This window comes from Malus sylvestris, chromosome 10, assembly GCF_916048215.2.
Source record: "Malus sylvestris chromosome 10, drMalSylv7.2, whole genome shotgun sequence".
Lineage (NCBI taxonomy): Eukaryota > Viridiplantae > Streptophyta > Magnoliopsida > Rosales > Rosaceae > Malus > Malus sylvestris.
The window spans coordinates 29,052,355-29,079,321 of NC_062269.1; the positions used below are offsets into that span (position 1 = coordinate 29,052,355).

Sequence of the window (26,967 nt, forward strand, 5' to 3'; positions counted from 1 at the left end):
GGTCAAAGTTTATTTTCTTCAATTGGCAATATAAAATAATATCTTTTTATAAAATTAAACTAGACTTCAGATTTTAAATTTAAAAGATTGATTTCTCTATAAAATAAGATGCTAATTTAAGTTTGAGGATGAGTGGTGCTGGGAGTTTTTTTATTTTTATTTTTGAAAAAACGATATTATCTACATTAAAGGGAGGGGTAGTTTCACAATAAGTTAACAATAATGTGGTTCAAATTCGCCTTTAACAATAATCAAACATAAAACCTCTAACTTACAAATGAAACGAATACCACTAGACCGCATTATTAACTTACACAGCTCTAATACCTCTTTCCCAATTTGAAATTTAACGTTAAAAAAAAAAACATGAAATTGTTCAACAAATTGGACCTCGAGCAGTAAGTATATTCTAGTTAGCTAAAGTTTAACTTGCATGGCAGTAACCACCGGAATTATGCAATGGTCGATCAAGAGAATAATATAAAGCACTGCGCATCCCATCGTCAATGCTCGTTATCTGAACCTTCTTCGTTTTGGGTCAGAATCCCAGCCTGAAGCCCTAGGATCAACAACATCTCCATATGCACCACCACTTCCTTGACCCCATCCATCATTGCTCTTGCCACCCCAGCCACTGCCACTGCCACTTCCACCGGCACCCCAGCCACCTGGGAAAGCTTCCCTTCCCGGTGAGTTTTGAACCTTTGCACCCGGAAAGTTGCCCATATCATTTCGGCCTGGAAGAAGTTGCAAACCAAATAAGGTATTTCTCAATATGTACTTAATTGAACTGCAAGCAAAACAAACAGATTCAAATCCATGTTGTATAAGCTTCACCTGTTCGTGAACTCGATGTAGATGATCGATCCCTGCCAGAAGTCTGGCTTCTCCGCCCACCATCATTGGTTGAACCACCCCAACCACTGCCCACGGATGCCCCTGAAGAACCCCGAGTTGCAGGGCTTCGCATTGGCACAATAGCAGCAACTGATCTAATTGGTGGCCCTAACTCTTGCGGAGGGTCATTGACATGGCGTTGAAAATACTCTACAAGCTGATCAATTTTCTTAAACATCCGTTTTCTGAACTTGAATCCCTTTGGATACATTCCAACTAACTCGTGGTGTGGATTTGAACTCCGAATATAGGTCAGAATTATCGTGCCTGGATATTCATGTGATACCCCAAAACTATAAACTATCCGCGCGGGGTTCTCCAATTTCTCAATCTTCAAAAGAGCATCAACCTCTGCCTTTGTTCCCCTCCTGAACTTTCGATAGTTTAGCATTGCCTTCAACTGAGCCACTAATGGATCAACATAACGATCCACCACCTGGATTTTAAGTTATAAACTGAAAAAGTAAGTAATAGGACTAATACAGTACAACTCTCTGATAACACATTGTGTTTAAAATACAAACCTCGTCCAAATCCTCAAAAGTGTCCTCCCCAATGGTCAGGGTCTTTCCAATACGGAGTATGCTCGTAATGTCCTTCTTTTCCTTTCCACCTTCAACTATGTCTTTATGAGCATAAACTCCATCATAAATCTTGAGGGTTAAGGATAAATGAGAAGGCCCACGGGAACTAGGACGAAAAATGCTTTCCCCAGGATCCTTATCAGACAATAACTGTTAGACATAACAGATGACAGCGTAAGAAATGGTTCGGGGATAATATAAATGTGTGTCTACGTAACTCAAGCATTCAATAACAAAAATAAAGATGAAGATACCATAAAAATCTTAATATCAATTCAACCTTAACCTGCATAACACAAGCGGTTACTAATCAGAACTAAACTATCCTACATAATTCAAATTAACAGCCAAGTTAAAACATACCCTCATCGATTCATCTGCAGATATATTCTGGAAGCGAGGATGAACGATCATCCTTGGATTGAAATTCTTCTTTTCCAGCTGCATACTCTTCTGAGCTTTTTCTTGCTCACTCTGTAGACTTTTCCAGTCTTCTTGGTAATAGGTATCAAGATTCTGAATGTGAGATCGGTCATTTCTAATCTCACTCTCTCTATAAGCTAGGAACACCCGGTAACTTTTCTTTTGAATTGATTTGATCTTGCAAGTGAGAATATCACCCTCATTCAGTCTATCAGACAAGTCAGAAATACCCCTCCAATCATCTGGCTGATAGTCTTCTTTCATAAGAATACCAGTCAATCCACATTCAAGAGCAAGTTGTGCACGATCAGCTTGCACCCTGCGAACTGTGACCTGCACAATTTTTCCTTCGGCAAGGGTATCCTCCGTTTCACCTGTAATCATGTAGAATTCTTCATCCTGGGTTGGTTCTTCATATTTTTTACGCCAGTCCTGAAAACCCTGTATTAATTCTCTCCTTATATCATACAATGTAATTATCTTTTTCTCACACCGTTTGCTTTTAGCATATTCTTCAACATCGATGTTCTTTAGATATTTAGGATGCTCCCTGACGAACCCCACCACATCATCATCATCATTGCGACCTTCCACATCATAAACATCTTTCGCCAATTGTTCTGCAAGTTGATAAGATTCCGGATTGATTCTGGTATCATCCAGCAGATCAATATCGGTGTAGCTGCTACCAGCCGACCCACTCAGCCGAACACGCAGGAAACCACAAGCATTAATAAAAACCCTATTATCAAGCCCGTATTTTCTCTTTAACTTGTCCTTTAGTGTTGGTGGATTTGACGTGTCCTTTGACATGTCCTTTCGTGTATATACTGCTTCACCAAAGCCTACCAACATCTTCTGCAACGAGGCTGCCTTTCTAGGTCCGAGTCCAGAAATGAATTGAAGTGGTGCAAATAACCATTCGTGGCTTATAGCCAAATTTAGGTCAATGCCTACCTGGTTTGTAACATCTACCATGACCTGTTCAACCACCTCATACTTCTCATCTGGGGTGAGAAAGTGCTCAAGAGCGCAGATTTTCCAAGATAAGATCTCTCGTCCTGGTCCACAAAGCGTGGCAACCATGGCCAATGGATTTTGAAGATAACGCCCAAGAGCCACAGCCTTCTTGACAATGCCTGATAACATAGAAGAAATCAAAATCAGCCATAAGACATCTTCATAAACACAAAACTCAAAAGATCGGAAACATAAATATATACCTGACTGCAGCTGCATTGGTAGCTGATCAGATGAAATCCGAGAATTTTCATATAGGCGAGCCAAAGATTCATCCCCATGTACAATGCTTAGGCCATCCATATCAGCCCCAACATCTCTTGGATGCTCCTCCACCATCTTATAAATTATCTGATAAATGCAAGGGAGAAAAATAAGCATCACGTAAACCAGATACGGATTTGATATATATATGATATGAGCAGTGTATTAAAAGTGTGAGGCGTGGGCGAGGCGTCCGAGGGATAGTCCGGCCTAGGCATGAGGCGTGAGGTGTGAGGTGAAGCCTCACGGACCTAATTTTTTAATATATACACTAAGCGTACATATATATTTTATTAAAAAAAAAGATTATTAACCAATAATCACTTTGAGCACACACATATATTATAAATATATATACACACATATAGACATAATATATATATATATATATATATATATATATATAAAATAAAGGTGAAAAGTACAATAAACACATATATACAATGCACGCAGACAGCATACACATCCATTATATAAAAAATAAAAATAAGAAAAAGGCAGAGAGACCATAGTGTAAGGAAGAGGTATGAGGCAGTTAAAACCCTACCCAAAATTTGGGTTTGGGAGTTAAAAAAAAAAAAAGCCCTGAGGTGTGCCTTTCCGCTGCCTAGGCGGCTCCGACAAAGCCTTACGCCCACTCCCTCAAAACAGAGGCGGCAACCCTCAAGCCCAACCTCAGAGGACACCTAGACGCGCCCTGATGCGAGCCTCTTAAAACATTGGTTATGAGGTACATATATACTCGATACAGATTAAGAAAATATATGTACAGAACCAGATAAAAATGAAAAACAACATAAGAAAGTGCATTTCTTCATTTCGTATCTGATTATTTGTACTAAGATTAATCTTCCAACTGAATAATCTTCTTCTATAGAAGATACAACTTCCATCAGAAGAAAGATAAACCACAAAAGAGGATGGTAAAGAATCCTTTGAATTTTAACTGCTAAGATAAACAAGGCATTCAGAGAAAAGGCTGGTGATAATTTTTCTAAAATTGCTTCATTATTTCCTCCTCTCCTCCCCAAAAAAACGTTAATTAAATAAATACACCATCACAAGAAAAGCTATATAAGAAGAGAAAGAAATATTAGCTATATAAGAAGAGAAAGAAATATTACATTCCACTACTCCTAGAGAAAAAGAATCGTAATACACACAAACCAGTGAACAAAATGATTACTATAATAACACTCACCTCATAGATATCGTCCTTCAGGCGAGTACAAGACAAGTTAACACCCCCTAGGACGACGACGTGTGGTTGATGATCAATCATGAACTTCAAAATGCGTTCTTGTTCATCCTTTTTACGCTTCTCGTCATTAGCATTGAGGAAGCGTAAAGAGAGGGCCCCGGCATAAAGTACATCTAGCACCTCCCCAGATGAATCTAACATCACAAAAGTGGTTGCTGGGTTACCAGGTCCCCAAAAGCAAGCCATGACCTTCGGTGCAGCTTCATTGTTTGAGCTACCATCATTTTCCTTCCGTTGATAAGGTCCCACAGAGACTTGATTCCACAAAGCATTTCCGTATTCCACACGTAACCAGTGTTTTGCTCTACTAGTCAATAAGGATCTTGCTTCTTTCTCAATTGAAGGTAGAAGGAAATTAAAAAGTGCATCCTGCAATATCAGCTTCCGCTGCTCATTCCACAGTTGTGCAGATTTACTAACACCATCACTAAGATAGTACTCATTAAAGTCGCTGATCAACTTATTTAGTCTGTCTTCCGGCAGCTGAATAGTAACTTGAAGAAGCTTCTCCTCTTCAGCCTTCTGGATAAGCAGCCATTGCGCGCCCTCGAATCTATTTAATGGCTTTCTTTTCAGCCACTTCACCCCTGCAAACTGATGAGAAGCATCTATTGCAACATTTCCTTCAAGTGTTGGGTTTGTTGATATCTCAGTTATATCCAAGTAATTGCTTCGAACATACTTCCTGACACATGGCTCCCAACTTATCTCAACAGCTGCCTGAAAGAAGCCAGAAAGAAACATCAAAATACTTACAACCTAAAATTTCTATGAAATTTTCTATGAACAATGCATACCATATGCCTAGCTCCTTTGAGCACGGCTTGAGGTGTATCGAACATTGCACATGTAAAGGTGGAAGCCATCTCCTCTGGTGTCTCCTTAGCATCCTCCAACTCATCCATTCTCATATTTTCTAGTGATAATTGCAGTCCAAATTGCTCAGAGCTGTAGCCGAACTTTCTTGCAGCATGCCACAGGCCAGCCTTGATGCAGATACTATAAAGTGATTTCCTCTTCGGCCTCTTATATTGTCCTGCATCCACACCTCCCTCGCCTGGAGGAAAATGCAAGTTAAACTTGGCATCAGCATCATCAACTTCTCTCTCTGATTTTGCAGCCTCAAGTGACTTCATAACTGATTCAAAAAGCTGCTGATTCAATGTGAGTCTGGTCTCCTCAGATATACATTGAGATTCTACCTCAAACCGCTTCTTGTAGTATGATTTCAATGCACTTTTTCGCTTCTGAAGCAGCAGCCATTTTCTGTCCAAGTCCTGAATCGTCCAAAGTAATCTGTGCCACTTTAGCTCAGGTTTGTTCTTATTTTTGTCCTGGTTTTCGTCTTCCAATTCAAGGTGTTTGGGATCTTTCAATAAGCTTAGACACTCCTCTTTCCGATACATAGCAATAAAGGGAATCTGAAAACAAGGAGAGAATGACCATCCCATAGAATAAATATCAGATAAATGAACAGAAGTGCTTCAAAATTAATGAGAATACTAACATCGAACATTTGCACATGGTGCAACTCCAAAAAATTTCTGATGTCATCCCTGCTTATAGATTTCCCCAAGTCTGTCATGCCATAGAAGGGTATTATACCACTCGTAAGTTGATCATATATCCAGGTACTCTCATCATCTATACGTTTTGCATTCAGTGGAGGAGAACCAGTGCATGTCTCATATATCTGTACCAAATAAATAGAGTCATGGTTTGGGACAAGAAATTTGCGATTTGTAGCATATATAGTCATGAAGGGCAAACTAAAGAACCTGAATTCTTTCCGGAATATCAAGCGCCTGAATCTGTTCATCCTTGTCTGTCATATACTTTTCAGAAAGAACACTGGGTTCAAACTGATCTTTAATCCTCATATTCCTCCATTCCCCGGAATCCAAACCTTGCTTTCGAAGTTCTATCAGTTGTTGAGGATCACCAAATATATCATGTGCTTCCTGCAAAGAAGATGATGGGACTTCTGGTGCCTTTGTAGATTTTCTTCTCTTAACCTTCCCTTGTCTCACTGGAGATCCAGTCACATCAAACTCTTCATCATCGACAATAAAGTCTGCCATATCATCTTCACCAACATCTCCATCGGCTTCTGCTTCTGGTTCCTCCTCTTCTGCAATGTCCTCAAGCGGATAACCTGTAGGATTATAGTGTAAAATCAACAAGAAAAAAGATCAGATTCATATATTGATTATTCTACAAGTCAAGTTCTACATATGTAGAGATAGGCATACCTTCTTCACCATCAAATAAAGATTGCTCAATCGTCTTCCCATCAGATACCCCCTCAGAGTTCCTCTGAGCTTTTTTCAGTCGCTTAAATTTCCCCTGAGACTGTTTGGACAGAAAAAGAAAATCCATATCACGAACAACTTTAGAAGAACTAAATGAATTAGTTTCAAATGCAACTGAAACAATAAAGAGATGTAGACTATGTCCAGAACCAGAACCAGAACCTTTCTGCGGAAGGCATACACATTATTGTCCTCCAGGAGATCATAGTCATCGTCATCAAGGACATACTCCTCCCTAGAAAATTAGACACGGAAAGAATTATACAAAAGAATTATAACTAGCCTTCTGTTCAATTGCTACAAGATTTTTAAAAGAGAAAAAGAAATGGGAAAACTCGGGAGAGAGATAATTGCTCCGATTCAGGGTACTGAACATTCACCTTTTCTTTTTTTTCTTCTTCTTCTGTCTTTCTTCTTCATCACTGTCCGCTCTCCCTTCTTCCTCCTCCTCTTCATCCTCGACATCATCCACTAGAAAATCATCCTTCTCATATTCATCCAGACCTTCTGCAAAGAGTGCACTCGATAATTAATCACACGAGTCAAATTTCATTAATAATAGCGAATAAAATAAACGAGGAAAACTAAACAAAGGTTGAAGCACATTGCACACAAGAAAGAAGAATTCAAAGATAAATAAAATGTCCAAAATTGCGAATTCAAGAAGAAACAATTGAAGCCCGTACCGCCCTCCTCCTCTTCATCTTCCACGTCGTCACCGTCACCGCCACCGTCAGAGTCATCCACTGCAACGTCGTCAACAAGCGACCTGTCCTCGTCCTCTCCATGAATCATCTCATCTGAAAGCATTGAGCAAGCTTGATTAGGGTTAGGGTTTTCAGCATATTTTATGCGAAATGAGAGAAATAAAGATACATTGCACTAACCTTCCTCGTCGGAGACAACACCTTTGCCCATCGGATTTGCTGAAACAAGAAACACTCTCTTTCTCTCTCCTTCTTCTTCTTCTTTGCAAAACCCTAAATTACAAACTGGAAATTGTAATATGCTTCTCCATTTATAAGCATTCGCGGCTCTCCCGCTCTCTCTCTCTCCAAATTAACGCGTGAGGATCAAGTCAGCGAAAAGCGCACGAGTGGTCCCGCTTTGATCTTCTGCTTTACGCCCGATCAGCAGCCTGCAGTAACGCAGCCCTCCATCTCCATGCAGAAGAGCACGTCCACTTGTTTCTCCTATTGTCGTCTTACCGTAGTGCTCCAAGCACAAAGTTTTATATCTCCCCGATTGAATAAAGTAGGGTTAATTTTGTTTAGAATCCCCTACATCTTTCTAATACTTTTTGAAGGAATATTTTGTGAAAACATGTTCATTTAAGCAACATCTATAAGCATGCAATTAACAATTAAAGGCGGAATCATGCTAGCATGCACTTAAAAACAAAACATTAACCATGAAATTCAAAGCCTAGTAGATTGGTGAACCAAGAATCAACTCAAAACATAGTGAGTTGAAATTTATACCTTTGTAGATTCCTCTTTGTATTTAAACAAAGGCTAATCACCCTAGAGATAGGGCCTTCATTCCTTGCATCTTAGATCCATGGATTTGGATGGATCTACACCAAGGAGAGCATGGATGATAAATGAGTGACCATGGAAGAATAGATGGCTAGCTACAACTTCCATGGTGGCCGGCCTTTCTAGAGAGAAATGGAGAGACAATTCTCACCAATTTTTCCCAAAACAAACCCTTAATGAATAAAAGGCTATAAAGTCATATTTATACCTTTATTCATTTGAGTGGCAAACTTGTAATTAAAGCAAGTTCACTACCCTTTCTCTATATGGCCGGCCATGGGGGGTTGTTTGGGCTTTTGGGTCTTAGTGAATCATTATTCATTAAGTTGTCATACAACTTAAGTCAATGGGCTTGACGTTCGAAGCCCATTGGGCCTTAAGGTCCAAAACCTATCCCGAGGTCTTTAACGAACTTATTCGTTTGATTAATTAACATATTAATTAATCCTTGCCATAAATAATTAAACTATTCAATTATTCTTACTCATTTAGTTTGTTTCATCCATCTCCACCTTATACGGTGTACGATCCATTAGGTTCCTTTTAGCGAGGCAGTGGGCGATCAAAACTCTTTCAAATCGATTATGAATTGAAACTTACTTTCAATTCTCCCTTTAGTGATAATACACTTTTAGGGCTTCCACAAACCATGAGTGACACCTAGCCGTATGTCATGGTTACCCAAGCTAATCATAAGAGGTTAAGAACCTTTTCAGTTTAGGATTACAAATGCAATATGGTCCTTCTCTAATACAATACTCTTGACCACATTGTTTGGTTTGATAGTTTATTCATGTCTACTATCCAATGTGAATCTTGTGCATATATGATTACTTTGAATGTGATTTGGAACGCATTCCTAAATCTCATTCATACTCTGGCCAGAGATTCTAAATCATATCATAGAGTATTCTCCCTCAAACGGTTTGAAGGTTAGAGATCCCTTGTTGCGCATTCACTTGCCTCCATGACTAAGTGGCTTAACCCCAACGATGCCGTGGACACCCCGATGGGGTGACTTTGACATAATCAAAGATCAAGGACTTAACCACAAGACAACTGTGATGCCTCAGGTCAAAGGACTAATTTGCATTATCCCAACCATGAGTTCTCATGTGACATGAGTATGAGAACTCTTCGTTGATCGCGTTCAGTGAACTCATTCCCTATTGAGCACCTACGTACTTGTCTTGATGTCACACACACCAATGGCTCGAGACAAGTCACTCTCCCTGAGAGAAGACATAGCACGTACCGATCTTGACGGACTGTCAATGCCCAATTGGCAATCCTATGATCAGGAACATTTAGGATGTGTCTACGAAAGAATGGTCTCATGAATCTAACTTCATTAGATTACATTCTCCCAATCACATATTCCTTGGACTTTATCGTTTAAGCATATAACATTTATATGAGACGGCTCAAACAATAATCTTTGCCCTTTATATTAAACTAGATTAGTTTAACATGTGAAATGTCCGTAAAGTATCATCACATGATTGGTTTTAGGGCACATTTCCAACACTTTTTAGATCAAACATTGGTTCCATTTTAAGATTTGATTAAGACGCCTTAAACAATAGCCGCGTCAGCGTTTTTATATTTACTTAAATTATATGTCATTATTTTATTTTTTAAATTAAAATGCTAATTATTGAATTCCAAATATATCCTTTTAGGCTGATATTTCTTTGTATGTGACCTTTATTTTAGGAAGTAGTTTATGGTTTGTTGAATTTGATGAGAACGTGGATTTCTCTCCCACGTTTGATTTTGTGATCTCCCATCTTTGAATCTTGAATGGGTTTATCCAATTCAATTAATGGTTGTTTTCACATTTTTATCTTGTTATCATTTGAGATAATTAGACATATATGTGATATGCTATTTACTCTTTGTTTTCGGCAGCTTAATGCTGGTACGTTCTGCTATTTAATTACTCTCTGTTTTCGGCGGCTTAATGTTGTTACGTTGAGCAGATTTCATCAAGATTCTTTACTGCTTCAGGTTTTATCAAGAGGCTGGTACGCTGATCCATCTTCTTAGTCTTTTAGTAGTTTATGTGAATACATAATTGCTCCAAATTATTACTTCATAAAGAAAAGCTACGTTCTTTGCCTACTAAAGCTATGATAATTTGCAAATTTTAATTTGTGGAGAGGGTTTTTTATTCGGCAATTTTTTGGGGGACATATTTTTTGAATTTTGAAGTTCAAAGATAAAGATGATATGTACCTCATTAGTTTTCCAAATTGCAAATAAAAATGATATGTATCCCATTAATTTTCAGGTTTTGTTTCTATTTGGAATGGCGTTGGAATCCCTCATAGCGTTGGAACGTTGGAAAAAGAAAAAAGAAAAAATGGCAAAAATGTTGGAGGTATTGCAGTCCTATTAGATTAGGAATGTGATTGTATAAATGTAGATATGGGAATGTATCTTATATTCCTATTAGGAGTAGATTACCTATTAAATGTTGTAATCCTAAAGGGAAATGTTTTACCCTTCCTACTACTATATAAATAAAGGCACAATGGGGTGGAATAGAACAGACCCACAATTACACATCTCTCTTCTTCTTCTCCATTGCCGCACTTTTCTCTCAATAAGGCCTCCATAATTGTTCAGTAAATTATACCTACAACAGGAGGAAGTCAAAGAGCAAAAATTACCGAGTTGTTTGTGATAAACCAAAGAAGCCTGAATCAACTATGATTGCTGCTGCAGTATAATCTTGCTGTGATATTGTTGTTGCTGTTTAGTTCAGCATGGACAAGGAGTTCTAGACTTATATTGAATTGTAATTTGTGTATGTCTTGTATATTAATTAGTTCATATCCCACAAGGATTAGGAGTATACAAAAATCTGTTCTTCATTGTATCTTTCAGTTTGTTCTTTGATCTTTTTTTTTTTGTTGAAAATAAATATAAACGTACTGATAATATATATATATATATATATATATATATATATATATAAACAATACCAAATACGTACCAAGAAGATATATAATGTAACATACCAAATATATACCATGAAGAAATATATGTACCAAATATGTTTTTTTTAAAATAAATATAAACGTACCAAACACATACAAAAAAGAATACAAACATACTAAATATGTACCAAAAAGAATACAAACATACCAAATACATACAAAAAAGAATACAAACATACCAAATATGTACCATGAGGAAATTTCCTTACTTCTATTCAGCTTTATTTTTCAGATTTCTTCATTTTTTTTTCATTTGTATTTAGTAAACATGCCCTTAATTACGTGGAACCAAGAAATAGGACCAACAATCAATCCACAATACAGTAAAACTCCTAACAAGTCATAAAGTTGGGACCAAAACAATTTCATAACTCTAAACATCATTAATGAATCTTGTATTTCCTAAATAGGATTCCTGAGGATTACAATATAGAAATACCAAAGTTTCATGCCAAGAAGCTGTGAACATGCTTGAGAAGTTAGAAACATTTTGACTTCAACAAGAAAGTGTCCTTATTGATGAAGTATTATGTAGTTGCAAGCTCAAAGACATGACATCAACTTTGAAGATTAAAGTATTGTCCCAAACAATTTTTAGGAATTTTTTATTTTTTTTATACAAACAATATTATCCACACTAAGAGGGTGCATAGGGGAGTGGGGAAGTTAGAAACATTTTGACTTCAACAAGAAAGTGTCCTTATTGATGAAGTATTATGTAGTTGCAAGCTCAAAGACATGACATCAACTCTGAAGACTAAAGTATTGTCCCAAACAATTTTTAGGAATTTTTTATTTTTTTTATACAAACAATATTATCCACACTAAGAGGGTGCATAGGGGAGTGGGCTGAGCCTTACACTGGGTTAGCTATAATAATGTGATTCAAATTCGCTTTTGGCTTCGACAAAAAAAAAAAAAAAAAAAAAACAATCATCGCTTTTGGCGAGAATTGAATCTAAGACCTCTCGCTTACAAATGAAGAGAATACCACTAGACCTTAGTACTAAGTGACAATTATTACTTTTTGAGAAATATTTTAGTTCATCTTAAACTTTTACTAGTTATATTGCACACTTTTTGTACTCATTGACAATTATTACTATGTAGTAGTGTGTTTTCTTAAGATGGGGATTAAGAAAAATTATCTTTTTTTTTTGTCAAATGATAGATTTTATTAGATTAGCCACCGATGAGATTTGAACTCATTTCGTCATGCAAAAGCTCAACAGCTTTCCACCACTGTGGTATGTGGAGTTTATTCCTATACATAGAGCTAGTTTGGTATTGCTGTGCTTTTTAAAAAACTGTTTCTGATGTGCTGTGAGAATAAACAACTATAAAATAAAGTTGTTAAGTGTTTGGTAAACCTTTTTTTGTTTGTAAAAGTGATTTTAATAATAATAAATAAAAAAATAGTGTCTGAGTGTTTGGTAAACTTTTATATAAATTGTTTTGAATACGTTAAATGACTAAAAATAATATAGTATTTAATGTGATATAATAAATGTCAAATAATGTAGGGGCAAATATTGTAATTTTGTAAAACATGTGAGGTATACTTGCCATTTGAAAAGTTCATTAAATGAGCATTAATTACTATGCTTTGAAAAAAAAAACACTTTTTTTAGAAGCATGTACTGCTTATGCTTTTCTACGTTTTTCTACTTTCATTGACAACAATTTTTTTTTTTTAAAAAACATTTTTTTTGTTTTACCAAAAACATTTAATGTTCTAATTTTTTTAATAAGCTTTTTTTTTTTAAAACACTACAATCCCAAACCAACCCATAAGCGGTCTCGAGTTGGAACCATAACTTTTTATTACTTTAAAAAGGTTATTTCTTTATAAAGTATCACTTTAAAGAGGTTTTATTGTATTATTTTTCATGGAAGTTAATGGCAAGAACTAATGATGGGTACTGGGTAAAATGTTCTCCAGAAGGTTCTATTAATTTTTCTGTCTCGTTTATGCAGTTTTGTATGAGTTGAAAGTATTTTTCGGTCTTTGACAAAAAAAAAAGTATTTTTCGGTCACATGAGTACATTTATATTATAAAATTAATTAATAGTACATTTTCCAACAAAAAAATGACGAGAAAATATTGTTCGTGTTGCAGTCATATTTAGAATAGGAATGTGATTGTATAAATCCTAGTAGATATGGTATATCTTATATTCCTATTAGGAGTTGATTACCTATTAAATGTTGTAATCCTAAAGGGAAAAGTTTTTGCCTATCCTACTACTATAAATAAAGGCACAATGGGGGTGATACAAACACACCTCACAATTAAATCACTTTCTCTTCTCCCTCAATACCACCGACCCCATCTCTCTCTAATCCCTTAGATTAGTTCAATCAAATAGGCGTACAACATGTTATCAGCACGCTCTTGTCAGAAGCTGAGGAATCAACAAATCGTAGGAGGAGGCTATCTTCCACAAAATTCAAAGGCTTATATTTGTTTTTTGCTAATCAGGTACACTTAAAATAAAAGAAGATATTTGAAACATCCATGAAGCATGAAAATATTCCCCATGATGTATGAACCCCTCTATATTTATATTTTCCCTACGATATATATATATATATATATTGTATATGTTTATATATTTGTCAATATATATATATATATATTTGTTTCATGCATTACGCAAATAAATTGCTAAGTGGAATATGTGAGTCAAAGTATATTCATAAATTAAAAGCATATTAGGGTTTCTAAAACCCTAGAAATTTTGAAAAAAAAGGGAAATTGGACATCATGTGGCACCATCACAAGGACAACTGTGCTGGCCTGAAGTCCAGCCATGTGGAGACCCTCATTGAGACGACGTTGTTTCGACGTCTGGACTTTGGCATCAGGTCTCTGGGCTTTGCTGTAGAGCACATGGACACACCAGACGTTCGACTTGGCTGGTTTGACTCGGGCCCGTAGCCCAACTCCATAAAGGAAGCCTGCAACATTCCCTTTTTGGACCTATCCCATGTTCTCGGCCTAAATCTGCCAGCTGCAATAGGCTGCCGGGCTTTGTCCTACATCCTGGTCCGCTTCTTGCAGCCCTGTCTACTGGGTTGAAGCCTTCCCCGACCTAGATCCAGCCTTGGCTGGGCTTCCCATGCCAACCCACATGTCATCAATCTACTGGCCTAAACCTATGACCCCCCTATTCAGCCCAACACGCTAGCTTTCAGGGCTGGGCTTACCGACCTGGACTCGTGGCCTGCAGCTTACCCCCGAGCCTTTTGCTTACGACACCTAGCCCAATTTTTTGGGGGCTATGGTATTTTCAACCTAATGCTATTATTTTTGCTTTTACAATCGACCCTGTATGGCCCAATTTATTGAATTAATTAGAAGTGACCTGCAGTCCATTAATCTGATAATAAATCCAAAGTTATTGACCTGAAGATCACTTTTGGACATTAATGATTCAATAATTTATTTTTTATACTTTGAATGGTTGACATACTTTCGTAGTAACGAAGTTCTCACACTTGAGTTCCCAAAGAAACTCAAACCCACTATATTTAAATTAGTATATTGCATTATGTGTTTCTTGCAGGAACCTCTCCTTATGAACTAATCGCTAATCGTTCATAAAAACTAAATTGAACCGGTAGTTTCAAATTTAGTGTCTTTGTAACCTGAAGTTTTCATTCAAAACATACCACATGAAACATATAGTTTTCATGCATAAATTAAACCAATACATGTCTATAGAACCTGTTTGTTCTACGATATATGTCTATGGCTTACCATATGACTAATCACGTTTTTTTCCCTCCTTTTTAGGCACATGTCGAACTTAAATAAGCTCGATTTCTCCGTTCTAGAAGTCTCTGGAAGAAACTATTTGAAGTAGGTTCAAGATGTGAAGTTTCTCATATGACTGCAAAAGGTATTAGAGCCACCATCGAGGCATCTGTCACCGACAAACCTGTTGATGAACCTCAGAAGGCTCCAACAATGATCTTCATCTGAAGACACATCTATGATGCACTGCAGACCGAGTACCTCGTTAAGGAGGACTCAGGCACCTTCTCACTTGCTCTGGCCGACCGTTTCGATCACCAGAAAGACATATACTTGCTTAAAGCAAGACACAACTGGTAGCACCTTCGCTTCCAGGACTTTAAGTCTGTGAATGAATACAACTCTGAAGTTTGTAGAATCCGTTCGCTGTTGAAATTCTGCAAAGTGGAACTAACCGAATCAGATATCCTGGAGAAGACCTATTCAACCTTCCATGCCACTAATATTGTCCTGCAACAACAATATAGGGCACATAAATTCATCAAGTTTTCAGATTTGATCTTTGTTTTGCTTATCGCTGAAAAGCAGAACCAGTTTTTGATGAAGAATCATCAAGTTCGACCCACTGGCTCGAACGCCGCGCCTAAAGTGCATGCGACCAATTCTAGCAGTCATAAACGACGAAAGAACTGTCGTGGCCATGGAAATGGGCGGCAAGCCCAACCACGGGCCCAAGGTCAACAAAGTGTTGCACCTAAGGGAGGAAATGGACCCAACATCGTCCACCACTTGCCCCTAAGCCCCAAACTTCAAGAATAAAGGCAAAGCTCCCGTTCATTTTGCTTCTACTGAACTAGACATGTGCTACTGCTGTGGATCAAGGGATCATTGGTCATGTGTATGTCGAGTTTCCCTGGAGGCTATTGCCAAGTATCATTCCTATCGTGAGTCTAACTTTGCACATGTAGATCATCAGGAAGATGCTACTATATCAATGGAGATATCAAATTTTCAGGAGGCATTATCTCCTATGGATGAACAAATTAGACATGTTTTTAGGGTGTTTACCCCTAGTGGCTGAACCCACTAGGAGTGGCTGGCCCTTCCCCCTATTTTCTAGGTTTATGGTTTAATTTTGAACAATTTTTCTAAGTATTTGGAATAATTTGTTTGGTTTTAGTTTGTTTTTAATTATGGATTGTTATTTGAATGGATATTATTTTCTCAAATTGCTTAATTGAATGAATATAATTATATTTATGCATGTGACCAATTCAATCAATTTATTTCTAGGTATGTATAGTGGGGAAGTTAGTTGTCTAGCAGATAGTGCAACCATACACACCATCTTGCGTGAATGACACTATTTTACCCAAGAAAGCTCATTTGACAACTCTCTCAGGCCCATCCAACCTGATTGAAAGATACAGAAAGACTTCTATCATATTGTCCAATGGTACTATCTTAACCATTAAGGAGGCACTCTATTATCCATGTTCCGGAAGAACGTTGCTAAGTTTTAGAGATATTCGAGTTAATCAATATCATATTGAAACCACTGAAGATAATGGTTCTGAATTTCTTTGTATCACTTCGTACGAATATGGCCATAAGCATATTCACGAGAAGTTGTGATGCAGGAAGAACAAGGGTCTCGAAAAAAAGAGGGATAGATAACCTGGGAATCACTCAACCAGGGGCAACGAAGCTCGTTCACATTGCTAATCGTGGATTCGCTCATACGACCAAGCCAAATGCTTGATTTTAGAAGGAGAAATCACTCACTTCAATTGCACAAAGCAAACTATATTTTAATTCATTCAAGTCTCTCATTCAAGACTTTCTAGTACAATATTTATACGGATTTACAAATTAATTGCCCTCAGATTTCTATAACACCCTTGCAACTTCCAAAATAACTTAACAAATTCCCAAATAATTACAATACAAAACCTTTGTTATTCCAAGGCATATTAATGGCTTCAAATTGTTTTCTTCAAGGCAAGCCACCTGCATCAAGTTGGAACGTCTGCCGAGTGGGTTGTACATCACAACCATTCGCAGCATAGAAGCCCACAGTGTGGCCGACCTTATGCCTGAGTTCCAGGATACTTTGTTGCCTTGGCAGACTGTTTGGGACATCTTAAATGTGACATGATGCGCCATATCCTCAAATCTTTTCATGGGCATTGGTTACTTCCTTATGTTGGCCTCCCACCATGCAAAACGTGTTCTTTAGGGAAGTTGAATACTCAACCCTCAGATATAAAGATATTCATGACCCCCCCTAAGTTTCTTTAGAGGATTCAAAGGGACATTTGTGGACCTATCCAACCAACATGCGGACCATTTAGATATTTTATGGTGTTGGTTGATGCATCGACACGATGTTCACATGTTTGTCTATTGTCCACACGCAATGTTGCATTTGCTAAACTTCTAGCTCAAATAATTAAGCTAAGGGTTCACCACCTTAATCATTCGATTAAGTTGATTCGACTGGATAACGCTGAAGAGTTTACGTCACAGACTTTTGACGATTATTGCATGTCAGTAGGGATTGATGTGGAACATCCTGTACCCCATGTTCACACCCAAAATGGCCTGGCAGAAGCTTTCATAAAGCGCCATCAATTGATAGCTCAGACTTTGGTTATGAGAACCAAACTGCCAGTATCTGCCTGGGGCTATGCAATATTGCATGCAACTATGTTGGTTCGCTTGAGGACCACCGCTACCCAACCACATTTACCGTTACAGTTGGTCACTAGATACGAGCATGACGTCTTGCATTTACTGGTGTTTAGGTGCGCTATTTATGTGCCAATATTGCCATCACTATGTACCAAAATGGGTCCTTAGAGAAAAATGGGAATTTATGTTGGTTATGATTGGCCATCAATTGTTCGCTATTTAGAACCTTTGACAGATGATCTATTTACCGCACATTTTACGGATTGTCACTTTGACGAGACAGTTTTCCCATCGTTAGAGGGAGATAAGCATGCTAACGTTCCTGTAGAACGCCGCGAATTGTTGTGGTATGCTCCCACTATGTCTCATTCAGAGCATTACTCAAAGCATGCCAGATGCTTTTAATGATCTAGCAAAGGTGACAATAACACATATACCTGCTGCAAACCCACATGCAAGGATATATGTACCCCGCATACGTTAACAACTCGCTTGGGAAGGCTGCACCTTCCACGCGGCAAGGTACATTGACGGCTAGCCAGTCATCTGCTCTGACCCTAAAGCGTGGTAGACCTCTTGGTTTAAAGGATTCATAACCCCGAAAGAGGAAAATGGCACCAACTAGTGACCTTAGTTTGAATCCGACCATCGCTAACTCATCTGTTCCAATGTATGAGGTTATTCTAGATTACGGTGATGCTTCAGATGAAACATGCCGGCCTCCCGAGAATCGAGAGATTTCGGTCTACTATGCATTATTGGATGAGGTTTGGAATAAGAATGAGATGATCGTCGATGATGCATTTGCATACTTTGTGGCTACTGACATCATGCTTAGCAAAGACATTGAACCATGTTCCATCGATAAATGCCGACGTAGAACCGATTGGTCAAACTGGAAACAAGCAATCCAAGAAAAACTTGATTCGCTTGCGAAACGTAAAGTGTTTAGACCTATCGTTCTTACACCACTAAGTGTGAAACCCGTTGGCTACAAGTGGGTTTTCAAAAGGAAGCGTAATAAGAAAAATGAAATAGTGCGATACAAAGCATGCCTCGTAGCACAAGGTTTCTCTCAGTGCCATATGATTGATTATGAGGAGAAATATTCCCCCTTAATGGACGTTATAACATTCCGCTACCTTATCAGTTTGGGAGTTTCCGAAAAACTGAATATGCAACTTATGGACGTGGTAACCGCATATCTTTGTAGGGATTTAGATACAAAAATATACATGAAAGTTCCAGAAGGACTTCCATTGATTGGTTCAAATAGTTCTAGACCATGGAACACTCTCTCAATTAGGTTTAGGAGGCCACTCTACAGATTAAAACAATCTGGGCGGATGTGGTATAACCATCTGAGTGAATATTTGACAAGTCAGGGTTATGTGAACTATGAATTATGCCCATGCTTGTTCATAAAGAAGTCACATTTCAGATTTGCAATCGTTGCAGTTTATGTCGATGACATGAATTTCATCGGGACTCTTGTAGAGCTTGAGGAAATTGATGCATACTTGAAATCGGAATTTGAGATGAAGGATCTTGGGAAAACTTGATACTGTCTCAGCTTGGAGATCAAGCATTGTTCGGATGGAATCCTAGTACATCAATCAAACTACACCCAAAAGTTATTGCGTTGTTTTAATGAGGATAAAGCGAAGCCTTCGAGTACCCCCATGGTTGTTCGGACTCTAGATGCTAAACGAGATCCCTTCCATCCAAATGAGGATGAGGAAGAGATTTTGGAACCCAAAGTTCCATACCTAAGTGCAATTGGGGCTTTATTGCACTTGGTTACCCGACATCTCCTTCGCTATTAATCTTTTGGCAAGATACAGCAATGCGCTCACACGTAGGCACTGAAATGGTGTTTAAGATATTTTCCGCTACCTTAAGGGTGCTACGGATTTAGGCTTGTTCTATTCCCACGAATCTTCAAATGTTGCCACCTCCTATAGTTCTCGGATTGATTCTCCCCTTGTTGGTTACGTAGATGCTGGATATTTGTCTGACCCACATAGGGCACAATCTCAAACGGGTTATGTCTTTACCATTATAGACACTGCTATATCTTGAAGGTTTACCAAGCAAACACTAGTTGCTACTTTTTCGAACCATGCTGAGATTTTTACCCTGCTTGAAGCATCGCGTGAGTGCTTTTGGCTGAGAGAGGTTATGGAACATATTCAAAGCACTAGTGGTCTTACATCAGTTGTTGACCTTCCTACAACGATCTTTGAAGACAATGCAACATGTATCTAGCAGTTAAAGAAGGGATACATCAAGGGAGACAACACCAAGCACATAACGTCGAAGTTCTTTTACTCACACCACCAGCAACAGCATCAAAACATTAAAGTTAAGCAAATCCGTTCCCAGGACAACCTGGCCGACCTCTTCACCAAGTCGTTCCCCAAGTCTACTTTTCAGAAGCTCGTCCAAGGAATTGGTATGTGTAAATTATTTGAGTTGAATCGCTTGTAGTTCTCTTATTTAGAAGTTATGTCGAACTCAGAGGGAGTATCTATAAGCATACTAACTTGATCTTAATGTACTCTTTTTCCTATGATTAGGAACATTTTTCCCACTGGGTTTTTGCTACCTAACGAGGTTTTAACGAGGCACCCATCATGAGATGATCATACTCCATTGAGTTCACTACTTTCGTCCTGTTTGACGTTTGTTTTAGACATTATGCATATTTCTCACTTTTCTACTTAGTATATGGGTTTTCCCCATGCCTTGGGTTTTACCATAGCAATGTTTTGTGAGTTTTACTACAAATGCAAACTTTATTAAATTTGAGACTCGCGTTCACTTGTTATGCCGATGACTTCATCAACTATTCTACCTTATCTGCTGAAGATCTGATGTGATAGTTTGTTGAGTATTTACACACTCAAGGGGGAGTGTTGCAGTCATATTTATAATAGGAATATAATTGTATAAATCCTAGTAGATATGAGAATGTATCTTATATTTCTATTAGGAGTTGATTACCTATTAAATGTTCTCTCTTCTCCCTCAATACCGCCAGCCCCCTTTCTCTCTAATCGATCTCAAGTTGGAACCATAATTTTTTATTACTTTAAAAAGGTTATTTCTTTATAAAGTATCACTTTACAGAGGTTTTATTGTATTATTTTTCACGGAAGTTAATGGCAATAACTAATGATGGGTAATGGGTAAAATGTTCTCCAGAAGGTTCTATTAATTTTATTGTCTCGTTTATGCAATTTTGTATGAGTTGAAAGTATTTTTCGGTCACATGAGTACATTTCTATTATAAAATTAATTAATAGTACATTTTCCAACAAAAAAAGGATGAGAAAAGATTGTTAGGTAAAATAGTACATTTTCTAATAATTGTCAATGAATTTCCATGATTACATTGAATTGAGACAATTTTTTTTTCAAAAAATAAATAAATAAATAAATAAAAAAAGATTAAAAAGATATATCTTTATATATAAAGCCAACACTGATGTGAACAGTATTTTTTGGGGTCACAAACTTCATCCAAAAAAGTGGACAGAAATGCCCTCCAAACAAAAAAAAAATTCAAAAGCAATCCAAATTAATGCATCAAATAATGCAGTAGTATTTTCATCATATCAACAATGTTTTTTTAATAATTAATTCTTTTTGTACAGTTTTTTTTATATATATATATTTTTTATAATTAATACCTCACAATGGGCTAGCAATAATGTGATTTAATTAGTTGTTTATTAAATATTATTTTCTCTATTTTTAAATACGTTCAAAATATCTTAAGAGGTGGATAGTGCCGGTTATAAAAAAAAATCTTTTGCACGGGCATAATAATGTGATTCAATTAGTTGTCAAATTATTGTTTTTTTTTTAACAAACGATATTATCTACACCAAGGGGGAAGGGGTGAACTTAGCCTTACAATAGGCTAGCAATATTGTGATTCAATGAATTGTTTATTAAATATTATTTTCTCTATTTTTAAACATGTTCAAAACATCTTAGGAGGCGCGTAGTGCCAGTTGAGGGGTGGTCTTAGCCTCATAATGGGCTAACAAAAATGTGATTCAATCAGTTGTTTATTAAATATTATTTTCTTTATTTTTAGACACATTCAAAATATTTTAAGAGGCACGTAGTGCTGGTTATTAAAAAAAAAGGTCTTTCACACATGCATAATAATGTGATTTGATTTGTTGTCAAATGATTGTTTTTTTTCCTTCGAACAAATGATATTATCTACAATAAGGAGGAAGGGGTGGGCTTAGCCTCACATTGGGTTAGCAATAATGTGATTCAATCAGTTGTTTATTAAATATTATTTTCTCTATTTTTAATCACGTTCAAAACATCTTAAAAGTCGCGTACTGCCAGTGATAAAAAATGTCTTTCACACGCGCACAATAATGTAATTCAATCAATTGTATTATTTTCTCCATTTTTAAACACTTAAGAGGCACATAGTGCCCATTATAAAAAAAGTCTTTCACGTGCACATAATAATGTGATTCAATTAGTTATCAAATGATCTTCTTTTTTTTAACAAACGATGTTTTCTACACTAAGGGGGAGGGGTGGGCTTAGCCTCACAATTGGTTAGTAATAATATAATTCAATTAATTGTTCATTAAATATTATTTTCTCTCTTTTTTTTTGTCGAATTATTTTCTCTATTCTTAATGTAAATTCAATAGAATGTAGATAGAAATTAAAAAACCCATTTTATTATATGGATTCAGCTACTTTGATTGGTTTATGAGGAGTTTCTTCTAGCATGGTCTAATATTATTCATTTACTTCAAATATCTTACTTTCTTTTTGTCATAAAAAAAATTATTGAAACAATTCAAGCATATAAATACATTTAAAACGTGAAAGTCGAGTGTTGCACGCTGTGGTTCAAAAAATGCCTTCTGCACGCACTCACGCGCGTGCATGAAGACTAGTAATTAACTATGCCAATTGAGCGAGAAAATTAATTACCTTGAAAAAAAAATACAATTTTTAATTAAAAATATAAAAAAGATAATATGAAAATCTATTAATATGTTGAGATGTACAAAATCAAAGGACATTGATAAAAAATTAAAGGGTAAATCTCAATTTACTACCCTCAAGTTTTGTGGTTTTTAACATTTGGTACATGAAAGTTTTTTTCATCCCAGAGTCATACCTAAAGTGTTAATTTTGGGACAGTCTCATACATCCATTTGTTTGGCTGTTAAGTCTCCCCTTAACTGATGACATGGTGCCCATGTGAACAATGATTGGGCACCATATGTCATTAAGGGGTCCATGTGGAAATTAAAAATTAAAAAAAAAAAAAAAACCCAACCATCTTCTACCTCCCCCAACCCTTCATTCCCTTATTTCCTCTGCAACCCGTACCCTCAATTCTATCCTCTAACCCATCTTCCTTCCCCTTTCCCAAAAACCCTAATCTCAGAATTCAAGAATTCAGAGCCAAAGAAAGAAACAAACATGGGTTCCTGCTTACCCGAGCACTTCAAGGCTCAGCTTTTCTGGGTTCTTGTGCTATTCACTCTCGACTCTTTCTCTTTCTTTCTTTCTTTCTTTCTCTCTCTCTCTCATCCAATAGGTCTATGTCAATTTCCTTAGACCTGCCAAGAATCTCAGAAAGTATGGATCTTGGGCACTCGTCACTAGACCCACCGATGGCATTGGCAAGGCCTTCGCCTTCCAACTGGCTCGGAAGGGGCTCAATCTGATCTTGGTAGGTTGGAATCCAAGCAAACTCAAGGACGTCTTACATTTGGATGCAAATGTATAAGAAAATAGCGACGAGAGAGGGGGGTGCGAGTTGCAGAAGAGAGAAGGGAGGGATGATAGGTGTGGGTTGCAAAGGAGAGAAGGGAGGGTATGGGTTGCAGAAGAAAGAAATGATGGAGGGGGTTGGGGGAGGTAGAAGACAGGTGGTTTTTTCCTTTTTTAAAATTTTTAATTTCCACGTGGACCCCTTAATGACACGTGGTGCCCAGTCATTGTTTACATGGGTGCCGTATCATCAGTTAACGAGAGACTTAACAGCCAGACTAACGGATGTATGAGACTGTCCCAAAATTAACACTTTAGGCATGACTCTGGGACGAAAAAAACTTCATGTACCAAATGTTGAAAACCACGAAACTTGAGGTTAGTAAACTGAGATTTACCCAAAATTAAAACTACTAAAAAATTTTAGTTTAAGAATATTAGTAGCTAGTCACTACATCTAAATCTCCCTAATTTTGAACCTAGGGTATAGCAACAAAAAGTACAAGTATGTCAGCTTCCAACAAACCATAACTCTGTATAATACTGATACAACATCTTACCTAGTATGAAAGATGTTGAGTTTTGGTTTCAAACCTTTTTGTATTTCTCATTGTGAAGATTACAAGAAAAAAAAGGCCACTCTTATAGAAAGCCAAAAAGAAAGCTACAAGAAATTGTAGGCTAACTACTCCAACACAATCCCTAAATCTGCCCTAACAAGTGGAAAAGCCAAAACCTAATTATAAGGAAAGAAGTTCCTACAAGCAACTAAGAAAGGTTGACAAAGTAGGCAAGGAGAATGACAAGTTATGGGAAGACATGAAAATAGGGTTAAGACTATCACTTTAGCTCATGACTTAGCTAAAGTGAGGATGACAACCCATCATTGAGATCTTATACAAATCGATTTCAATACTTCCCTTCAAGCTGGATCAAGGGGATTGATTGATCCAAGCTTGCAAAACAAACACTGAAACTGAGTAGAGTCTAGGGTTTTTGTGAACAAATCAGCAAGCTGATCGTGGTTGCGTATGAACACGGTGTCTATCACATTGGCTTGAACTTCAGCACAAATATAATGGCAATCAACTTTGTTTGTACCATATTTAGGGCTTCCGTATTTATACCTCGTATAAATATTTAGGGGACTCAAATGTAATTATGTAATAAATGAAGGGGCAAATATGTAATAAGTGAGGAGCCCTTATTCTATAAAAGGACTCCTCACTCTCCTTATTAAGGGAGGTCAAGGTTTAGGCCATGGGAAGAGAGAAAATATCTCAGATAGGGCAAACACAGAAAATAGGCTAGAGAGTACACTGCCTCTAGCCTTTTTGTATATTCACCATTCAGAGTGAAACAATATCAACATCAGTGTGGACGTAGCCCAAACATTAGGGTGAACCACGATACATCTTGTGTTCTTTACTTTCTGCAGATTCACGGTCGGATTTACGTTGTTCCAAGACCCCTCCGGTTTTGTGCATTAACAAACTTCAATATGTTTGGTCCTTTCATGAAACACGGGATTAGAGGCAATGTGCATGGCAGCTTGGTTGTCACAATACAAAGACATTGGTGCCATGCTTATGAATCTAAGCTCATAAATAAGACCTTTCAACCGTATAAGTTCACACGATGTTACTACCATGGCCATGTACTCAGCTTCTGCACTAGGTCGAGCAATCACAGTTTGTTTCTTGCTCTTCCAAGTGACAAGATTCCCTCCAACAAATTTGCAAAAACCTGTTGTGAATTTTAGATCAAGGGCATTTCCAGCCCAGTTAGCATCTGTGTAGGCCAAAATGTGATTTAATCCATTGTTCTTCATAATTATCCCACTACCTACTGAGCCCTTGAGATAACGAAGTATTCTCTTGACGATTTCCCAGTGAACTAAAGTAAGATAGTGCATGAACTAACTGGCTAGGCTAACTGAATATGAAATATCAGGCCTAGTAATGGTAAGATAAATAAGTTGCCCAACCATTCGTTGACCAACCATTCGTTGATAAACACTAGGGTCCGAGAGAGGTTCACCTTTTGCATGCAACTGAAGCTTGCTAGATAAGGGTGTCCGAGCTGGTTTGCACTCCATCATGTTAGCTTCATCTAGAAGATCTAGAACATACCTTATTTGATTTAAGAATAATCCATTTGAAGAGGTGGCCACCTCAATTCCAAGAAAGCATTTCAAGGGCCCCAAGTCTTTAATGGCAAATTTTGGATAAAGTGACTGCTTAAGAGCCTTGATTTCACTCACATTATCACCTGTAATAATTAGATCGTCAACATATATAAGCACAACTAATTTGCCAACATTACCACTTTGAACAAATAAAGAAGAGTCAGCATGACTCATTTTAAACCCTATAGCTTTAAGAACTAAACTAAGCTTCGAATACCAAGCTTGAAGAGACTGTTTGAGACCATATATGGCTTTGTGAAGCCTGCATACCTTATTGGTTTCCTTTTCTCTTGGATGACCCTGAGGCAACTTCATATACACTTCTTCTTCAAGATCCCCATGAAGAAATGCATTCTTCACATCCATTTAGAATAAGGGCCATGCATTATTGACGGTCATAGACAACAATACCCTCACAGTGTTCATTTTGGCAACTGGAGCAAAGGTCTTATTGTAGTCAATCCCATAGGTTTGAGTAAAGCCTTGAGCTACTAACAATGGTTTATGTCTCTTAATGCTTTCATTAGAGTTGAACTTGGTCTTACATATCCATCTACTCATCACTGCCTTCTTGCCCTTTGGAAGATCCACCACACTCCATGTCTCGTTCCATTCAGAGCTTAAAGCCATTTAGTCATAACATCTTGCCACTCAAGCATGCATGTGGCTTCTTGAAAATTCCTTTGTTCGAAAGTGTTTGATAATTTGTTGTGAAAAGAAGCATGAGAGGGTGAGAATCTATGATAAGAAATGGCTGAAGAGATAAGATGCCTTGTAGTGTAAGTAATGTACTCTTGTGCCCTCATTGGTAGATGTCTATCTCGTGAGGATTTCTTCTTGGTGCACTTATAGCTTGCTAATTTGGTTCAGGTTCTAATGGTCCAGAGGAGTTAGACACTTCTTCACTTACATTCTCAGTGGGATGAGAATTCTCAGTGCTGATATGTGCATAAGTGACTTCATGAACTTTTGCTGGAGTAGGCAATGGAAATAGATCCATAAGATATTCCCTGTTGGGATTAGTATCCAAACTTTTGTATAAATAAGGTGAATATTCATCAAATCGAACATCTCTAAAGACTGCCAGCTTCCCATTGTTAGGATTGTACATTTTGTAACCCTTTTGAGAACTTGAGTATCCCATAAACACACATTTGATAGCCTAAGGGCCGAGTTTATCATAATGGAAGCTTGAATGCTCAAATAACAAGTGCAACCAAAGGTTCTGAGGTGAGACAAGTCTAT

General features: G+C 37.4%; 1 protein-coding gene and 1 long non-coding RNA gene across 2 annotated transcripts; one reads left to right on the top strand and one right to left on the bottom strand.

Annotated features, from left to right (window-relative positions):
• Nucleotides 1-271: 271 nt before the first annotated feature.
• Nucleotides 272-7,930, bottom strand: LOC126585088 (transcription elongation factor SPT6 homolog). Its single transcript, XM_050249484.1, has 14 exons — nucleotides 7,649-7,930; nucleotides 7,448-7,561; nucleotides 7,142-7,268; nucleotides 6,924-6,996; nucleotides 6,702-6,801; nucleotides 6,228-6,604; nucleotides 5,957-6,142; nucleotides 5,247-5,870; nucleotides 4,390-5,169; nucleotides 3,128-3,275; nucleotides 1,845-3,043; nucleotides 1,422-1,631; nucleotides 838-1,333; nucleotides 272-737 (listed from the first exon to the last, which is right to left on the bottom strand). The coding sequence occupies exons 1-14, from the start codon at nucleotides 7,677-7,679 to the stop codon at nucleotides 514-516; spliced, it is 4,689 nt and encodes a 1,562-aa protein (XP_050105441.1). The 5' UTR covers nucleotides 7,680-7,930; the 3' UTR covers nucleotides 272-513.
• Nucleotides 7,931-10,524: 2,594 nt separating this feature from the next.
• Nucleotides 10,525-11,238, top strand: LOC126587582 (uncharacterized). Its single transcript, XR_007611124.1, has 2 exons — nucleotides 10,525-10,682; nucleotides 10,953-11,238. It is a non-coding gene; the product is annotated as an uncharacterized LOC126587582 (long non-coding RNA).
• Nucleotides 11,239-26,967: the final 15,729 nt, after the last annotated feature.

Bases quoted from the DNA above. Each gene is read 5' to 3' on its own strand.
- LOC126585088 (XM_050249484.1), bottom strand. From the start codon at position 7,679: ATGGGCAAAGGTGTTGTCTCCGACGAGGAAG. The intron at 5,871-5,956 runs GTTAGTATTCTC...CCTTGTTTTCAG, and splicing joins ACCATGTGCAAATGTTCGAT to ATTCCCTTTATTGCTATGTA. The intron at 738-837 runs GTGAAGCTTATA...AACTTCTTCCAG, and splicing joins TACATCGAGTTCACGAACAG to GCCGAAATGATATGGGCAAC.